At 51.2% G+C, this 20062-nt stretch overlaps 1 protein-coding gene across 1 annotated transcript; it reads left to right on the forward strand.

Annotated features, from left to right (window-relative positions):
* The first annotated feature begins 2155 nt into the window (after positions 1 to 2155).
* C8G (complement C8 gamma chain) lies at positions 2156 to 14630 on the forward strand. The gene is made up of 7 exons (XM_006267561.4): positions 2156 to 2398; positions 7877 to 8016; positions 9120 to 9190; positions 10681 to 10788; positions 12569 to 12670; positions 13364 to 13402; positions 14305 to 14630. The coding sequence occupies exons 1-7, from the start codon at positions 2261 to 2263 to the stop codon at positions 14316 to 14318; spliced, it is 612 nt and encodes a 203-aa protein (XP_006267623.3). The 5' UTR covers positions 2156 to 2260; the 3' UTR covers positions 14319 to 14630.
* The last annotated feature ends 5432 nt before the right edge of the window (positions 14631 to 20062 follow it).

The raw sequence follows: 20062 nt of genomic DNA on the forward strand, positions 1-20062 counted from the left end.
TTTCACTGTTTCAAGCTCGAAATGAGTCAAAACAGTGTCGAATCGAAACAGCCGGTGAAATTTTGCATGGCCCTAGTATCTATCTTCTTTCTCTCTCAACATCGCGAACTCCCTCCCTCCTCTCCCCTTCCCTTCCCCCACCCTCTGTCCCTGCTTAGTTGGCTAACATTGTGTTTTCTGTAACCTAGTTGCGTTCTCCTCCTCACCCCCATCCCTGTTATGTTAGTCCCTCGCTCAGGCACTCTGTATTTTCCTACTGGCTTTGTCATCTTTTCGGATTCATAACTCTTAGCATCTACTAATAAAATTCAATGTGTTTTTTTCCCCAAATGTAAAGGGGGCATTTTGTTTCTGAAAGCTTGTCTAACCTCTCTCCCAGCAATACAGTTGATCTAATAAAACACAGTTTGATACCACTAAATAAATCATGGTTCCCTGAGAGTGGTTCAAACTGAGGTTAAAAAACCACAGTATGAAACAATTTCCTGCTGAGATGAACAGCCAAAATCCTTCTGAGAGAGCCTGAAACCACAGTTCCAGCTCAGGTGAAGCTGTGAAAAGAAACTGGTCACATCTTCCTTGTGTATTCTGTCAGGTTTATCTCTTCTCTACAGCCCAGCAGGGGTGTCTTTGCAGGTTGATAATATTTAAGCATGAGAGATTTGCAAAGGCCAAGAAAAACAGCCCAGAAAAAGACTTAGGAGTGGTTTTCATTTCAGTCTGATTAGGTCAGTTGGGCATCACTGATCTGCTCTGCCATGATTCCTTGAGGTCAGTCTTCAGACCCTACATTTCTCCTTCCCTTGGCCCACAAACTCTACCTTGCCACAAGGCTGGAAGAAACTGCTTTACTTGTGCATGTGAGTCCAGCAAGATATGCTTGAGATAAAGAACTGAATGCATTTAAGGGAAGAGTTAGATCAGAACTCCTGCTAAATTTTGCTCTCAGTGGGCACATCTACATATGCAATAAATTCAAAGCAATAAACTCTGGTACTTACTGTGATGGAATGTATTGTTCCTGGGCACTGTGTTTGCACATGCACCTGGGACCTCAGCATGTTGAGCTGAGTTGGAGCAGCACCAGCTGGCAGGGCAGGGTGCTGTGAAGGGGCTGGCTGGGGCATGAGAGTCTTCCAGTGCAGGGCTTGCTGGCAGGCAACCCCCACACTGAAGCACCCTCATGCCCCAGCCAGCTGGGTCAGAGTCTAAACATGCACTGCTGTGGAATAAAAAGAATTCTGCAGCAGGACAGTACTTGTATTTAAAAGTACTATTCTGCTGCAGAGTTTATTAGTTTAGTCCAGCCTAATAGCCCTGTACGTTTACTGCAGAGATAAATAGACTACTCCGCAGTAAACTTCTCGTGTAGATGTGCCCACTAGCACTACTGTCAATCAAAAATACCTTCAGTTAACCCCATGGAGCTATATGCCAGATGAATACAGGTGTATTAAAGAAGCCCCATGACACCAGGTAGAGAGAATCTCAGAGTTCAGGATTCCTGTAGCCTGAAATTAAGGATCCAATTCAGCAGTCATCCCATTAACTTCAGTGATTAAGGTTAAGCACAGGTTTGAGTGCTGATTGGGGATGGGTGTGAGCATGTATTGAAAGTGCTTTTCTGAGCTGCAGGTTATGGCTGACAGGTTTTGGAAGAAAGCCCAGTTCCTGGCTTTGCCCTGTGAACCCCCTCCCCATCCACCCCAGCGGGTCTGCCAACTTTGGCAACTGAATTTTCCCCTGTAGGAGATCAATACCAAACCCTTCCAGAGTCCCCCAAACAGGTGGAGTGCAGTCAGGTTTAACTGGGCACTTGTATTTGGGACAGTCAGTCCCTCCAGACTTTCCTTGCTTTCTCTTGTCCAATTTCCACCAGTAGCTCACTGGGGTTTGGTGTCAGCAGTGCCCTTTGGCTGTAGATGGATGTTGATTCATAGATGTTAGGGACTGGAAGGGACCCCTTTGGCTGGAAGAGACAAATTGTGTGGGCTAGAGAGACCCCCATGATCCAACCAAGCCCCTGGGAAACCTGCCATACTGCTGTATTTGCCTGGGGAGGGACTTTGGTAACAGGGCCACTGAGAGGGAATTTGCCCCCTCTGTGTAAACAGCCTAAGATTTATAACAGATCATTTCCAGTAAGAGCAGAGCTGCTTAATAACCAACCAGCTCTCCCCTCCCCAGGCCCCACTGCCCACAGCTGGCTGGGCTACTGCAGGCCCTTTAGACGGAGAAGTCCATGTCCTAGGGAGAGACCATGGCACTCCTTGCGCCTGTTTTCTTCCTTACCGTCCTCCTTGCTTCATCTTCTTATGGGCAGAGACAGAGGAGGCCCCCAGCCCCTGAGGGTCCCATTGAGACGGTCAAGATACAAGAGAACTTTAACCTCCACCAGGTGAGGGGTCAGGGAAATATGGGCTTCCCATTTCCCCAGCACAGGGGTCACAGGGTGTCCAGCCTGCTCACTTGCCACACATACCCCTGGGTTTGGCCTTCCTCTGGTTCAAGAGTGGCTTGTGTGATAGCTACTGCCTCTGCTGAGGCAGCAGGGATGATAAACCAGCCTGGGCTGCTACAGTGATCGGGGCTTGTGACACACATTCACCAATGGGTAGCATCTGCTGGGCATTGGCAAAGAGGCCCAGGGCTCCTGGGAGCTGAAGTTTGCTGCTTGGTGACCTGCAGAGTCCCACCTACAAGGAAACAGGAGTGAATGTGCCGTGTTGTGCCATGAATGTGACTATCACGGGGGCCCTTGGGGTCCCAAACCAGGCTCATTGCTGTACTGGGAGAGGAGCTTGTTCTGCTGCTGACTTCACTGTGCTGTTCCCCAGAGCAGCCCAGCCAGGCTCTTCGTCTCCAGATCCCCAGTCAACCAGGGCATTTGCTCAGAGCAGACCGGTAGCTGGGTGCAGGGAAGTGGCAAAGCAGACAGTCTGCCGTTGCCCCATGTTTGCAAGATGTCCAGAAAGCTACAGCTGGGAGATGCTACAGGGACATACACCAAACCCCACCCAGTGCACAAAGAAGGGGCTTTGTGCTGGAGAACTGCAGCAAAAGCAGATCCTCCTGGGGTACTCTGGGCTTTGATCACTGTGCCACTTCTACATGGGGTGATGGCCAAGTAATCCAGGTGGCGACTGAAACTTTGGCCATGTTACATGTCCTCAGCACCTATGCTTCTGTGAGTGCAGCCCCTTATAGCCCAGCTCTGCAGGGCATGAGGGGATGGGGGGACCTGGCCCCCACTCCACAGTGCAGTTGTCTTGGTTCTGCAGCTGTTCAGGCCCTGGGCGGAGGGCAGGAGACAAGGTGCATTGTCCTTGTCAGTCGGTTTTTGTTTGCTGTTTGCTGTTCCTCTCTCCAAGCCTCAGGGTGGCATAGTTTGATCCTACATGCCTCCTGCTCGATTGGAGGGCCCTGGGTGAGCTTCCCTGGCCTCAGGCAGGCAGGGCAGATGGTGGCTCTTAGGGCCTCTCAGAGATGGATTTCCTCTTCCATCCCTAGAGATTTCTTGGCTCCCGTCAGAACTGCCTGACAGACCTCGGCTCTGTCTGTATCTCACGGGGTCTGCCCACCTAGGCCTCCCAGCTGGGCATGGGCCAGGGTTTTATTATTGACTTCTTGCTTGCGGGAGATGCCTACAGCTCCTCACCTGTGACCCTGCCCCGCTCCCCACTGCCCCTGCCAGACTGCAGTGCAGTGTTTGTCATGGCACAGTGCCACCTCCTATCTTATCTGCTTGGCACCCGCCCTCCAAGCCACTTAGCAAACTTCCCCTACAAAGGGATCTCAGTGAGCAACACCAGCCCAGCAAGCTTCCATGCCATGGCCACAGGGAGCAAGGCCAAGTGTGCAGAGCTGGATTGGAAAAATATTGTTCTTTAGCTTTACATAAGAGCTGACACTCAAATGTACAGAGTTTAACTGCTGAAGCTCCTGACCAAAAGGACCCAGAGAGGGATGTGGAGGCCTCAGCTAAGAATTGCCATAGGGATTTTGTGTAGAGGTTTCTGTGGGGTTGCAGCCCCTTACCACATGCTCCTGGAGGGGCCTTTGCACTGCAACCATCCTGAGGGAAAAGCCCTTTCACAAGTGTGCTTCCCCTTGCAAATAGGCAAGGTAGAGAACTCCAAAGGTGTCAAGAAAGCAGGTGGCTGTGATGGGGTCTTCATGAACAATGCATGCTGCCACAGGGAATCTGGGGAATTGTGGCAAGGGTCCAGGGAAAGCTCTCCATGGGGGAACTCCGTGGTGACTGAGCTGTTTTGGCCAGGAGAGAGCAGGGCCTACGCTCTCATTTCCCAGTGCCATTTGCCTGGCCGGCATGTTTCATTCTCTGCCCACAGCGCCCAGTTCAGAGGGAACTGAGCATATGCCACAGACCTTATTCAGAATGTTATCCATTTGTACGGATTCACTTGCATTTGTAATACCCCCTATTAATTCACAGGATAGCTTCACCTCAGGCTGAATTCACCAGGAGAAACTAGGTGTCTACATGCCTCATTGAGCACCCATCCCAACACTTAGGCTTCACCAGCATGCACAGAACCCCAGCCTGGCCCTGTCCACATCAGTTGCATTAGAGGATGCATTAGAGGACACTTCGGTCTGGAATATGACCTAAACAGAATGCAGGTCCATAAGTCCAGCATTGTGATCCAAAACACTCTGCTCAGCATGCATCCAATGCTAGAAGTACCCATACTCCCTGAGCACCTTCCTCTATGGGCTGGAAGTTCCCCAAGAGCCTGCAGAGCTGCTTTGCATGCCCAGAACAGCCCCTGACTAAGCTGCCAAGCACTCAAGTCAGAAAACGGCTGTGTAACATGCTGTGTTTCTATGAGGAAGTCTTGCTGCAGCATTAACATGGGAGCTTGCAAAGTGGCCAAAGTATGTGTAGGTTGCAATGTGCTTTTGCCTAGCTGCAAGCAATGCCTGTTTGGATGCTCTGTGTCACTCAAGAGTCCTGCCTTCAGTGTCAGTGGGAGCAGGATCTGGGCTTTGCCTTAATACCATGCGGCAGCTCACATGCTAAATATATGCTCTTCTCATAGTGGTCTGTAACAGAGAGCCAGAAGGGTCCTGTTACCTGAGGAGGAAAGAGTAGCAGGCTAAGCTAACTGCAAGGGAAATAATCAGCTAGGAGGAAAGACAGAGGCTAGGAGTGCCTATTGCAGAGCTGGTTATTCTGCAATAGTTCAGCAGGGCAGAACCCTGCTTGTGGAAGAAGGGGCCTTGCTGCAGGAGCTTTTTTTTTTTTTTTAATAAAACATTTTAGCCCAGCAGCAGTAGGCTTCACTGGAAACCAGAGAGCAAGCCTAATTAGAAAACACCTTTGGGTAGCTGGGGGCCTCACCTGATCAGAAAAGGGTGGGTCTAAGAGATATATAAATCTAGGGTCTGAGCCAGTGCAGTCAGTCAGCCCTGGAGGCTGCAGGGGGAAGAGCTTTGCAGTGAGATGCCTGCTGCTGGGTGACTGGCTGAGATCCTGCTATGCCTGGGAACAAATGAGGAACTGGGGGAGAGGCGGGCAATTATTTTGGGGGGAGGGCTGTTTACTGAGTTTTGGCAAGCTGTCAAGGGCTGCACGAGTAGCCCCACCCCTTGATAGTTGCCCCACCCCCTAGTCACCATCTTGGGACTAGAAGTCCTGACCCCTGACCTTTGCCACCAGAAGCCCCTCCCTTTGCCCCCCAGAAGTACTCCTTTCAGTAAGGGGTTTAGCCATCTCAGAACCAGAAAAATACTAAATTATATTCTAAAAAGTGGACATCTAAAACATTTATTAATTTGATTTCAAGTAATATTTTTGTCCTGGTTTACATGTGTTTGTGTAGTGTACATTGAGGTGATTGTATATAATAGCTTAAAATGAAGTCTTACTCTTGTATATTGTATGGGGTGTGGGTATAGGTTTGTGGGGGCTTTGGGTATGTGGGGTGTGGGGGGTGTGTGGGTGTGTCTGTGGGAGGATGGATTGGTGTGGGGTGAGGGAGCATGTGGGTGTGTGTGTGTGGATATGTGGGGTGTGGGTATGGGGTTTGTGGGGGGAGGGTGTCTGAGGTATGAGGGGGTATGGGGGTAGGGGTCTGTGTGTATGGCAGTGTGAGGAGGGGTGTGGGTGCATGTGTATGGTGGGGTGTGCATGTGGGACTCACCCTACGAACACCCCCCCCCCCCCAGGGTACCCACGTAGCCCTGTGCTGCCCAGTTCGGCAATGCAGCTGGGAGCCATCTGGTGCTGGAGCAGTGTAGGGGAAGGAAGGCAGGGAAATGGCTGGGTGTGGGGCAGGGCTGGGCTGCTGTATCCTGCTGCCAACTCCCCCTGAGTCCTACTGCCTGTGGCTCCTGTCATATTTGACAGGCAGCCAGGAGCAGAAAAATACTTTCTACATTTTTAGGGGCCCCGCAGGCCAGATAGAATGGCCTTGCAGGCTGGATGCAGCCCGCGGCCTGTATTTTGCCCACCCATGGACTGGGGGCTGGCAGGGCACTAGGCCCCAAATGAATAAGAGTTGGTATACAGCCAGTGAGCTGACAGTTTCATTATAGCCAGAGGGGTTATGGTTTCATTTGAGTTTTAACCAGTGATCTGGGTTGGGGACTGATAGGGGATATAGGAGGCCCCAGAGTGCCAGGGAGGCACATGAGGCTGAAGCTTGCTGGAACAGGGTGCAAGCTGTAGTATAGCCTGAGGGCAAAACTCAGGGTTGGGAGCCCAGCAGTAGAGAGAGGTCAAGGGACAGAGTTGGGGCCAAGGGAGAGGTCAAGTAAGGGTCGGAGATCCACAGCCCAGGAGGGGCAGAAATCAGCCCAAGAGGGGCTGGAGCTAGGACCAACACAGTAGGCTTGGGTTAGAAGGGTCCAGCAAGAGGAAAGGGGCAGCGGCCAAGAAGTCCAACAGGAGAATGACTGAATGATATCACTTGTGAGGCATGGTTATAGGGAAGGTCAGAGGCCATGAATAACCCATAAGGTGACGGGTGCCTTGGGGCATATACAGTCCAGGAGGGCCTACCTAATGTAAGGGCTGGGTTGGAATCAACCGGCTCTGAGAGGGATCTGTTGGCAGAAGACATCCTAAGGCTCATTCTACGATTCTTGGGCAGCCTCCCTTCCAAGAACTAACTAAGAACATCAAGGCGTGGCAGGAAGGAAAAGGGGAGGGTACCCTCAAGCCAGAGCAGGGCAGGAGCTGCGTGACCATCAGGGAGCATCATGGCTGCCCCTGGGGCACTGGTCCTGTTTGATGCTCGTTGTCTGCATGTGTGTGGGCCTTAAAGGTAAGACCATATCAGGGTTTCCTTTTCCCCCAGGAGACAGAGGGAAAAGCTTTTTTTTTTTTTTGAGGAAAACTTTTTGTGTTCTAAGTCAAATCAGCCAAATCATCTCCAAATCCGTGTGTCATTCAAGAACCACATGGGTCCTACTACCGGCAAACGTCCTCCACCCCCACGAGGGGCTTTGGATGTTTCCAAAACCTTTGGTGAGCATCCTACTTGCAGGCCCAAGCTCTGAAGCTTCGGGTTCAGATACCTCTGAATTTGGCTTGCCCTTGGCCAGACGGCCACAGGTTCTGGCCCAGCCCCCCCCGCCCCCCTCAAGCTGCAAACGTGGCCTGAGCCGGGGCGAGGCGAGGCCAGCTGGGGCAAGCTGAGGGCAGGGTCATTTGCCTCACAACCAGAACCCAAGGAAACAGTGTGAGGTGCTGCAGCCGGCGGCTGGTGCCGCTGGAGGCTTTTAGGTGTGCTGGATCTGGCCCGCGGGCCGTATTTTGCCCACCCCTGAAGTAAGTGGAGCTTTGCCCTCACAAGGGGAGAGGACAACTCATAGGGTGTGTATTGTGCCAAGCCTCCTTTTGTTACAGCTTGCAGGGAAGTGGTTCCTGGTTGGTGTGGCATCCAAGTGTGACTACCTGAGAGAGTTCAATCACCAGCTGGAAGCAACATCCATTGTAGCAGCCATCCCAGATGGCAAGACCCTGGCCATCAGCACCTTCAGAAGACTGTGAGTTCCTCCAGGGCATGTTGGGTTGAAAAGGGTGGTGGTGCCCCAGGGCTGTACTGCAAGGCTGAGGTGGCCTCTTGCTGAAAATCCAGGCAACAGCCCTGAGCCCAGCTACAGTCTTTGCTTGGAGTCATGTCAGGAGGCCACTCTGATTTGACCCAGCTGTAAAGGGATACTGGGCAATGAGGCTGGGAAATTAAAGGCAGCTTGGTGTGGTGGTGTGTCACTACCGGCTGTGCTCCATGGCTTAGCTCGATGGGTCCCTGGCTTGGGATTGAGCTGCTCCCCTAACTAGCATGAACAAGCCCCATAGCCCCAACCACCAGTGCAGGGATCTGGAGGGCTTGACTCCCCCTATGAGAGCTAACAACCCACTGAGGCTGACCTGTGTGCTTGAGGCACCCTGCACTGGATAGGGCTCCAAGGTAGTCAGGTGTTGGGAAGTGATGGGGTTATGTGCCTACTTTTGAGGATCCGAGCCATAGCAAGGCACACTCACAAGTGCTGGCCTGAAGAAAGGACCTCCCCTGGACCTTGCTCACCTCCCAGCTCCCATGGCACCTCCCCATAGTTGTAGATATGTGTTGCATGTGCTCACACTTGCCTTACTCAAGTTAGCCTGAGTGCCATGACCAAAGAACTGCCTTTGAAAACCAAGCTCTTACCGCCAGTGCTTCTGAGTCCCCTGGGGTCATAGACTTCAGCAGTCCACTCCAGCTGCAAATGGAGGAGGGAAAGAGGAGCAAACTGGAAGGGACAGCAGCTGGGCCTGATTCTGGACAACAGATGAGCATGTCTTTGACTTCAAGCATGAGCACTGGACTCCAGTGGGACTCAGCTGAGTGTGTTTAACCATTGTGCTGACTCAAGGGGCAGGGCAGCAAAAGCCCTTGACTAATGACCCTCATGAAGGGAGGGACAGGACTTTACCACTGAGCTAGTGGTGACGGAAGTGTATTGCAGGGGGTTGGGGAGAGAGAGCTGTCACTCAATAGCTCATAACGGTCAATAGGTTGGCCCCTGAATGGACTATGTTACACCTGAGACCATTGTTTGCTTATTCTAGCTGACACATCCACTGTCTTCTTCCCTCATGTCCACAGGGATGGGATATGCTGGAATATTAAACAGCAGTACAACCCCACCAAGACCACAGGACGCTTCATCTTGAAGGGTGAGTGAGGGGAATGGTGGAGTTCATGTAAATCTAGACCACCTTCTAGATACAGCCTTCCTGTATCTAAACTTTTGGACTCCACCAAAAGCCTTCCCAGATTTTAAACAACCCCATTGCATGTTGGGGCAGCACATTTTGTGGGTGCTTTTGTGCAGCCCTCCAGCATGTGCTTTGTAACCTGGGTACTTGGCTCCAAGTGTATCAGTCAAAACTCCTGGAAACCTGGTTCACAAGAGCCCTGTCAGCAAAGGAAGCCAAGAAGCATGGCATCCCCTTCATACATGGTGGAACTGCCAGTCCAAGCCCTCAGGAGCTCCCACACTCAGGATGTCTTTAGAAATGTCAGGTTTTGCCTCTGACAGGAACTGAGCTGAGTCTGATGATTTGTTTACAGGCGGTAGCTGGTCGGGAGAGCTTCCATGTGGACACTGGAGGCAGGTTAAACTAACCAGAGAAAACACACTTCTTCCAGAACCTGTCTACACAGGGAGCCATTCCAGAATAGCTTGGGTGCATTTACATGCTACGTTATTCTGGAGTAACCTCTCCAGGTAGACAAGCTCTTAGAAGCAGTTTGCAGCCGTCCTTACTTCTCCATGTTAGTCTGTCCTCATGCTCTCTACAGAGCCCACTGCAGTCTGGTTTCTGGTACCCTGATTTGGCCAACTCTTGTCCTTTTGTTCTGAATCCAGTGCTATTTGAATTCTTTTCTTTAAAGCCCCAGTTCTGGGAGTCATGTGAATAAATCAGAACCTCATCTTTCATTTTTCAAAAAGGATCTTTCTAGCTGCTGAGGTCACAGAGTGAATTTGAAAAAATCATATATTTTTAAGATAATCTCCTTATTTCTTGGAGGGGTCCTGATGTAATTTTTTGGAAGGCTTGAAGTTAGGAAAACTGCAGGGGATGGCAGCAGTGCCCAGAGAGCTGGTGCTTTCTGCTGTCTATTGGTACAGTACCTGGTGCAGATGGATCCTGATCTATGACCTGGGTCCCTACTTGCCACTGCAGTGCAAACAGATGAAGCAGTGCTGGAGTAATGCATGTGCTGGCTGGCCTTTGAAGTCTGCCTATTTTTAGTATGGCAGACAATAAGGAATCTGGGGAACAGAAGCTGGCTTGGAATCTCAGCATTGCTGGGTTTTGTCCTTTTATTCACAGTGTCTTTCCTACTTGAGCTCCCATCCAGGGGAGGGGACCCCTTTGGCAGTGAGGGGACAGCTTGAACAGAGAGAATCTATGCCATTTTATCTGTGGTAGTTGTGGAGCCCTGTGTCCTCAGTGTTTCACACTTGAGTATCTTGAGCATGAACCCTAGCCTATTCCCCTAGACAATGGACCACCTTTTCTCTCCTCCCATCCTTCTTCATCTAGTCAGTGCTCCTGTAGTTAGTACAGCACCCAGCACAACGGAGCCCTGATCAGGGCTTTTAGTACTACCATGAGACCAATCAATGCCAATGACTTACTGTGGCCTTGGTTCCCAGGCCGTGGCTATGGCGGCAACGTGGACGTGGTGGTGGGGGAGACGGACTACAACAGCTACGCAATCCTGTACTACCAGAAGCGCCGGAAGATCTCAATCAAGCTCTATGGTGGGTGTATGGGCTCATGACCCTGGGGGTTGGTCCCCATAGGCAGATGCTTTCAGAATGGGGGTAGACATTTGCACCTATAGGAAAGTTCCATGCACAATGACCCCAAGGTTTATTTTTAGGGTGCCTTCTCTGGGGGTCTGATCTGGCTGCCCAGAACTCCAGCTTGTAACCTAGGGCTGTGGGGTCTGAGCACAGAGCTATGTGAGCTACCCATACAGCTTCCTCTGCCCCCCACAGATGGGTCTGAGACCGTGCCTGGTGAGTTCAAAGAGAGCAGGGCTCTTCTTGAGCCTGTTTGGTGGTAAGGAGTGAAGAGAGCAGACTTTTGGGTTTGAGAGCAGGTAGTGGATCACATGGAATTCTTAGTGCAATGTGCCTAGATATTAGGCTTGTGTAAGCTGCCACTGAAGGCGGTGAGGTTCTCCATGTCCAGGGACTGGAATAAGGATGTTAACAAAGTACTTAATGCTCAGGTACCAGCTGGGTTGGAGCTGGCTTTCAGGATTTTCCAAAATGATCCATCCTGAACTTGGATGAAGTCAACATTCAAGCAGCTTTCAAGAACTGAGAAGCCCCTCAGCAATTTCATTTGGGGTCAATCAAAACATTTAACTTCAATCATTCCGGAACATTTATCACATCCTTCTTAAACCTTTTCTTTTTTACTGCCATTAGCTTGAATTTTGACATAAAGTCCTTTTGAAATGGAGTTGTGGAATATTTTTGTTTAGAAATGGTAAAGTTGAAACACTTCTAGGTTTTTAAAGACTTTTTCTCAAATTTTCAATTGAAAACACCTCTTCTACCTTGCTGCAGAGAGTAGGCTTGAAGTTGCAACAAAGTCAGTTTAGACTGGATATCAGGAAAAATCTCTTCACTCTTAGAACAGCAAGGCAGCAGAATAGACTGCCTAGAAAGGCTGTGGGCTCTCATCACTGGAGGTGTCCAAGAAGAGTTTGGACAGCCACTAGTCAGGGATGACCTAGAGGTAGCTATGCCTGTGTTGTTCTATGGGTATGTCCCATGTTTTTTGTTGGCATGGGGCCAGGTGGAAACGTTTTCCTTCCCCCCAACCTCTACATGTGTTGGGCTTAGGGGGAAAAAAAAATAAAACCTTTTCTCAGGCATTGGGTGTTGCTTGCACCCAAGGCTGGGGTGTGTCAGTGTTCCTGCTAGAACTTAAACCTACAGGTTCCTGGCTAGAGGATCTTGCCCCTCTACTCTGGGTCAGATCAATCACCGTATTTAGGGTCAGGAAGGAATTTTACCCAAATTGGAATAGACTGTGAGGGATTTTGCCTTCTTCTGTAGCAGGTGGTGTAGCCCCCTTCCTGGGATCTGTCCAGCATATATGAACAATCTTTGCAGCAGCAGAACGTTGGCCACTGAGGTCCCCCAGGTTTACCCGTGATGTTATATCTTGGGTTTTGTCAGGGTTGACTGTTTAGTTTGGCTAAGAGGTTAGGCATTGGATTTGCATATAATAGTTTGGATAGGGATAATCTTGTTGCAGGTGGGAGATTGGACTAGAATAGATGACAGCTGGAGGGCCCTTCCAGCCGGACTTCTCTATGATTCTATGAAAGCGCTGTTGAAACTGACCCTTTTCCACAAAACACCTGTTGTTAAGAAATTAGCATTTGAGTGCCCCTCCAACACAATTTATTAGCAACAAGGAAAAGCTTCTTTCACAATTTCCTGACCAGCTCTGCAAAATACCAGTAAGTTGTGTTTGAGGCCTGATGAGACTGGCTTCTCTATTTCTCATATCCCAAAGGAAGAGATATTCGGGTCAGCGATGCTGTCATCAGTAAATTTGAGCAGTACGTCACAGACATGAACATGAATGAGGACTTAACCTACTACTTCCCTACATACGGTGAGTCACAGGCTGACCTTCCACACCTCATGGGTCTACTCTTGTGGGTGGACTTGAGAGGCAAGAGGAACCCCCTTTGTGCTTCATTTCTCTCTGAGTCCCTCTGGTGCTGGTTGGCATGAAAACTTCTCCTAGAGGGATGCACAGCTCAGACTCTGTGACAGCTCTGGGAGCCGAGAGGTGAGGGTTGGCAGCTGCAGGGGAGTGGGAGCTTTGTCATCAGTGGTGGGGCCAAGGTTGCAGAGGTCTTCTCAAAGAGCGGGAGGAGGTCTTGGCAGGGCAATTGAGGGGGCATTAAGGGTGCATTTTTAGAAGGAGCTGGCAAAGTATTGCCCCCATGATTGCATATCCTTATGCTACCTCATACTCAAAACATGTTTAGGGGCTGGCCCGCACCCTCTGACAATTCTAAGGAAGCCCCACCATCCCCAGCACAAAGGATTCTGGTGCAAAGGTGTTTGTGCCATGGGCTCCCATTAGGACACTGGATGGGAGAGGACCTGCCAATTGTGCCATGTTCCATGGATTTCCCTATATAAAAGGGCTGTGCCCCTCAGCAGGTGTAAAAGGTCATAGCTGTGGTCTTTCCCAGAAGTGGAGTGATGCCAGCTGAAGAGGAATCCCATGGTGGGTACCTGCCTACTAGCCGTAGAGCTCCCGGGACACTAACTCCCCATGGCTTATTTGTTACAGGGTTCTGTGACTCCGCAGATGAGTTCCATATTCTTGATGGTAAGTTGCAAACTCTGGGCCCATTGCTCTGAAACCAGCAATGACCCAATTGCCTCAGGGCTGCCTATGGCTAGGAACAGGGTCTGTTGTACCAGCACCCATGATTGACCAGTCCAAGGGTATCTCCAGTACCCGCTAGCCTGCGTGCTGCTAGCAGCAAAGCTGTGGGTGCCCAGAGCTCAGCATGGGTGGGCTGCCTAGGTATTTCCCTCAAGATATGGGTGGATTTTGCAGTCTGTGCTGAAACTCGGACTGCCATAGCTACCCTGTTATCAGTGCCCAAGCAGGCTAGAATGAAACCTGCCAGGCTGTGTCTCCATGAGCTAGGGTAGACCAGCCCTGACAGCCTCTTGTGGCTGGAGTTGACCATTTAACTCTTGCCTCATGAGGGGAGAAACAGCCCTATGGCACAGGGGGAAGAAGAAGAGTGAAAAGCTTCACTTAGGATCCTGAATGCTCCTGTACTGAGCCAGGGAGGAAACTCTTTGGCTGCCATCAGCTGGAGGCTCCTCAGCCCAGCCAGCTGCCACATGTACAACAGATGTGTCGAACTAGGCTCCGTACGGCTGGGTGTAAGGAGCCCAGTGATGGGGTCAGACAGGGAGGTGAGTCCTTGGGCTGGGGATGATTAGATAGGTAATGCAGTCTAAGCTGGAGTCAGGTGGGGAGGGATTTCCCTGGGGTTGGGTAGCAGGGTCTGTGGTGAGGTTGGGCTGGGAACAGACTCCAGCTCTTTGGGACGGGGTAATTGCACCTGTCTTGGGAGCAGCTGGTAGTGGCTCTTAAGGGCTTAGTGTAATGGGGTCTGAGATGGGGTCATGCAGGCAGGGGACTTGCTGGGGCTGGTGTGATGGGGTCTGGGAAGTGGAGCCCTCCCCTCAGCCTTGTTTTCTGCCTTCCAGAAACGAAGAACTAGGAGGAGGTGGAAGTGCCAGAGAGACCCCAAGGAGCCTGCACACAATGCCTGCAGCAATGCTGAGTGACACAGGCTGGACCACAGCACCGTGGGCACAGGAGCTATCAGCGGCAGTCGCCCAATGAGCTTGGAGGCCTAGGGGTGAGGGCTGGGGACGCCTGCAGCAGTCCAGGCTGTGCGCTGCTCCTGTGAAGTCTCTCGGGTTCTGCCACCCATAGAGGGAGTGGCTGCTTTGTGCTTGGCTCAGTGCAGGCTGCCGTGGAGGAGACGCGTGATCTGTGCTCCCCCCACAATAAATGCTGTGCAGACGGGGAGGGCTCCTTGGCTCCACATTTGTGGGAATTTGGCACAAGTGCCATGGATGAGCTATGCCAGGAGGTCTCCCATGTCTGCACCCATAGTAGCCACACACTGTGATCTGGCCCTTCAAAGTTCCTGGCTGTGCCAGCAAAGGCAGTGCCCGTCCCTATAGTAGTGCAGAGCTGTTCCATGGCTTACAACTTGAAGGACAGGAGGAGCCATAAAGGAGCAGGGCTCTGAGTGAAAGAGGCTTCCACTGACCCAGTTTGCTCTGAGGGGAGAGAAGGGAGGTACCTCTCCTGCCCCACTGGCTTTGGGATCTCACTCTGGACATGCCCAGCACTATTCCATTGTCCCCTTATCAGTCCCAGAACAGGCCTGGTTTGATCAGGCAGCAACTGCTCATGCTTTTCCAAGGTACCCTGAACAGCCCAGCTGGCATCTGGGGGCACATCTTTTCAACTCAGGCAGGGTTCAGTGCTTTTTAATCTGAGTCCTTCCCTTACCACTCACATCCCACTGGGTCTATGAGCTCCGCAGACCACACTGATCCTGCACCAGCATCAACTGGCCCACTGCCAGCACATCCACTGACTGCAGAGACACCAGCCACCTAATTAGCCTCTGCCACATGCTGCCCTCTCTGACATGGTGCCCATCAGACAGTGCTGCCAATGGGGGTACCAATCAGGGCCAAGGCAGCAGGCAGGCTAAATTGCCCCCAGCTGGCCATGGTTACTTGAATGGGCCTGACTGCAAGAGGCTTAACTACCCACAGCTGGCCCCAGGTGGCTTCATGGGCATGGCTGCCTGCTTATAAACAGCCACCCTTTATCTTTTCAGACTCAAGGCACCTCTTGGGAAATATCTTCACCTGTTTCTTGCCTATGTAACAAAGATAGAGCAATTCTTCTGTTGCAAAGAACTCAGAAAGCCCCCAGCAAGTCAGATTGGTTTTGCTGCTATGGATTCCTTGTTTGAAATGTTTCTCCTGTGATTCATGTAGATGTTTGCACTCCTGACAGTGCTAATATTCTATAACACCCTGTGGCACCCTCAAAAGGATCCCATACACCCTGGTGGAGAATCACTGGCTTAGGAGGGCACTCAACAGAACAGATGCTTCATTGCATAGTCTTGGGCTTCTGATTTCCAGTTCCTGCCTGCTCTTGGCTCTCTGAATCCTGCTTGTTGGTTTCTTTGGCTTCATCCTTGTTGCTGGCTTCTGCCTGTTGGGTGCTGGCTGCTTCCTATTAACTCCTTGCTCCAGCTTGCCTGGCCAGCTCCAAACACCAGTCCTCCAATAGCTGGTTCCTGGTTTGTGGTTTCAGATCATTGACTGCCCATGTCCTGCCTGCTCTGGAGCCCCTGGCTAATAACTCTAGTTGGGATCCCTGCCTCCTGTTCCTGACCCACTTTGCCCTCTGGCTTGTGTGTCTATCCAGGGTTACTGCTTATTTCCCCATCCTTTGCAGATGTCAGTTTTCTGACCTGCCTACTTCTGCTCCCCTCACCCTAGTTGGGGCTCTTTCTTCCCTGACCTTGCCTGTCCCTGATCTCCTGGGTTTCAATCTCTAGGTTCAATCTGTGACTGCCTATCTCCTGGTTATACCCCTGACAGTACCGCTCTGGCCCACTGGAGAACATCCACCATCAGCTGGTGCCCCAGTCAGTCTGCTGTATTGGCTATCCTAGGCCAACTCTACCCATCCTTAAATCACAGCTCACCTTGGCCCCAACACCAATCCCACCTGACCTCCCACAGGCTGCAGACACTTCCCTTCCTGCCCAGCCATTATATTCTCCTCTAAATCCCTAACTTCTGGCATCCAAATGAATCATTGGTACTTGCTGCTGTGATCCTAAGCTCCAGACTTCCAACGACTTCCAGGAGGTATCCCACAATGCACTGTGAGATAAACCCCAGCATGCAGAGCCCAGCAGCAGAATAATGCATTGTGGGATATCTGCCCACAAGGCTGTGCACTTATTTAAGAAACAAAATCCTGGCTGCCCAGATTCAAAGGGAAGAAGGTTAAGGCAGTGGAGCAGGTGCACTTTTGTGGGATCAGTGGGCTCCTATACATGATTAATCAAGTCTGCTGGAGCATGGAAATTATTGCACTCCAGCAACCTCCTGCACCACATGTATCAGAATCCCTGCACTGAAAAATGGTGACAAGGTCCTTTAAACTAAAGCTCATTCAATGAGTTCAACGCACCCCACCGCTGATACATGTGATGCTCTGTGCACTCAATTATCGTGGTCCTTGGAGCAGTGCTAATTAAAGCATCCCCCCCCCCCCCATGCCTCCCAGAGCATGTGTATAAACGCCCAGTGATTCTACAGAAGTGTTAATGCCAGATCTATCTAGTCAGAATATTCTTGTGACGGCCAGCCCAATACTGTACCTGCTCCTGCAGGATCCTAGGAGGAAGCACTGAGGAGAACAGAAACCGTTAGGGCCTTTCACCAGGTCACAGGATCCTGACAGCACCATCTAATGAGCAGCGACAGTGAATAGCAATAGCAAACGTACATACACCAGCGTATAATTCACCCTGGCAGCACCAGCAGCAGTGTAAGAGGGATTTCAATGTGGATATAGGCAGGGGCCTAGACCCTACCAAAGTCCAAAGTCACAGGCCCTCTGGGGAACACAGGTAAAAGATGTCCAAGTCCTTTCTGCTTAGGTAACAAGAGGTGTATGTGACCAGAGCAGGGCTCTGGCAAGCTGTGACTTAGCCTGTGCAGTCTGGGTTGTGATGTTTCCATGCGGACGAGTGCAGTGAATGCTCTCCGTCCCCAGGGCTGGAACATTCAGGAGGGAGAGGGGCCCTGCCGCAGGCCAGGGAGGTTTTGCTGAGCGGGCAGAAGGGTTGAAAGCTGCTAATATCCAGGACCCCGTGCGAGGGGTGAGGCTGTGGTTTGCAGAGCGAGCCCTCCCCACCTGGCTCCCCCCAGGAAACAGCACAGGGTCACGGCTCTCCCCACATCATGGGGGTTTTGCAATCCTTGCTGAAAATGTTAACACATGTTGTTTATCAAGGGAGCTTATGTAAGGCAGCACCGCGTGATCCTTCCACCGCATTCTCTTCCAGATCAAACCCTCCATTGTTCCTGCTGCCCACGTGCAGGGCAATGGTGTCCAGCTGGGATCAAGCCATCTCTCCTGGGCATCCCTGTGTTCCTGCCCTGGCAGGGGAAATGTCTGGGATCAGCCTCCAGTTGGTTACCATCACAGCACTAGGTTGGAGGCATATGCAGGCCAAGGGCTCTTGTACCTTCTCACAGCCAGTGGCCGAGAAAGGGGGTGGTACCATCCTGGACCAGATGCTGGTAGGACCCTTGCCAGATGCTGCATATATTTGTTGCAGCTCCCTGCACTTTACAGCCTCAAGATGTATCACATGGCTGTGTCATGTGAGGTGGCTGCATCTTGGTGAGGGGTGGAGTGATTCCAGTACACACGCATGGGAAATACCATGCCCACCAAGGTGCTTTTCCTACTGGCAGGGGAAAACCACGAATGTGGCAGGGGGCAGTACCCTGACCGAGGTAATGCAATTAAAATAGCACTGTGTAGTGAAGGGTTGCACTTTTTTCTGCTTCCGGACAGGAGTCCCTATGAGACCCTCATAGTTAGCCTCCCACTTTGACTTCCAGTGGGAGGATCTCAGCTACAAGCCAACTTTATGGAAATGGGAGACTTCTCCCTAGCTTGCTCCTGCAGCCATATGGCTGAGGGCAAGGGAAATTCAGGGGCATCCATACCCCAAGCCTCTGGATGCCCACCAAAGGATATAGAAGTATCTGAAGCCCCAGGCGGGGGTGGAGGATGCTTCCCGGTAGCAGGGCCACATATGGTTCTTGAATGGTTCACATGGATTTGGAATTGATTTGGCTGTTTTGACATGGGACATGAAAATTTTTCCATAAAAACAAAACAAAAGAAAAACAAAACAAAAACATATGCATCAAGCTCCTGCCTGGCTAGCTGCAGTATAGAAGTACACATCAATCTCTTTATTTGGACCCACCACTCCAAGGTCAGCTTGTTTCTTGTGAAACAGGGTCCCTGCGGTGATCCAGCTCTGACGCGGTTGGCTGAAGAGGATGTTGAGGAAAGTTCTGTCTTCATGTAAGCTGGCGCAGCTTCCTTTGGCTTTAAAGGATGTCCACTTATTTATGCAAGGGGAGAAGGCGCGCGCGCGCGCGTGTGTGTGTGTGTGTTACCATAGCTGTGACATTTTTTGAAATGACAAGGCAATCCTTTCTGCTTTCATAGGACCCATGAAAACATAGGGTTTCTTGCTCCCTCTTCTGGCTCAGTAGCCCCAGGTAACTAATCATCACTGCTTCAGGGGTTGTGCTGGCTTCTGGGCTGACACTGATATGAAGATAACCCAGTCTGTACATTGAAGTCATTGTTACTCAGCCTGCTACCCCAGCCCTGGGCTGTCCACGTGTAACTGTGATGATGCTCCAGGCTTAGAATCTCCACTGCCTTAGGCTCTGCCAATGTCCCTCAACCCTGTCCCAGAGTCATCTTGCTATTCCAGCTCTAGACCCCCTGGCATAGGTGTAACTAGGAATTTTGGCCCCCTGGGGCTGCTATTGCCATGGTATGAACTCCCTGAATATTGGCTGCTGCTCTGGCAGCAGGGCAGGCCTAGGGGAGCTGACATTTTGGTGCCCTTTCTAAGGTGGTACCCTGGGCTGATGTCCAGCTCACCCATCCTAATTACACTTTTGCCCCTCATCTCCCCACAATGCTGTTAGCATTCCTCAGTCCTAGTTTGCCACCCTGGATTATTTCAGTCCTAGGGGCTTCACGAGCACCTCCTGCAAACCCCACCAATGCACCTCTGCCCTCCCTGACATCCCAGGCCTGCCCCCACCCCATGTAGACATGTTGCTGCTTCTCAAGCCTGCCCTGTGGTCTCTCCTGTTACACAGTCCTGAGTCTTGCTAGAAGACAGATTAACAATGGTGGTGAATGGATAAGGGGACAGGAGGGAGGACTAAGAGGAGAGCACTGAGGAGCTCCAGCCTGTACAAGTGAAAGGCCTTTGCCCTAACACTCTCCCCCAACATCCAGCTTGTCAGCAAGCACCATGGCTGGGAGCTAACAGCTTCAGAGAGGCTCCCAGATCTAACCTTGAAGAAAAGAATGGACTTGAACTGCCTTGTTTCTGTCTGCACTTTTGCTCTCTGTTGTATGACCTTCAGAACAGTTCAGCGGTGTGTCATAAGCCTGACATGGCTAAGTGCCACAGGAAATCTCCCTTAGCTGAAGTGACAAGGGAAAGACGGTCTGAGTTCCACGAGGGCGAATGGAGGAACATCTCTAAGTTGCTAGACACCATGGTGACAGAAGCCCATAAAATAGAGGGGGGCTGGTAGTGACCCCCAGGACCCCTGGCAAGGATAAGCCTGAATG

Source organism: Alligator mississippiensis, chromosome 12 (genome assembly GCF_030867095.1).
Source record: "Alligator mississippiensis isolate rAllMis1 chromosome 12, rAllMis1, whole genome shotgun sequence".
NCBI lineage: Eukaryota > Metazoa > Chordata > Crocodylia > Alligatoridae > Alligator > Alligator mississippiensis.

Coding starts and splice junctions, on each gene's coding strand:
- C8G (XM_006267561.4), top strand. CDS start 2,261: ATGGCACTCCTTGCGCCTGTTTTCTTCCTTACCGTCCTCCTTGCTTCA. Junction 2,399..7,876: donor AGAACTTTAACCTCCACCAG/GTGAGGGGTCAG, acceptor CTTTTGTTACAG/CTTGCAGGGAAGTGGTTCCT. Junction 9,191..10,680: donor AGGACGCTTCATCTTGAAGG/GTGAGTGAGGGG, acceptor CTTGGTTCCCAG/GCCGTGGCTATGGCGGCAAC.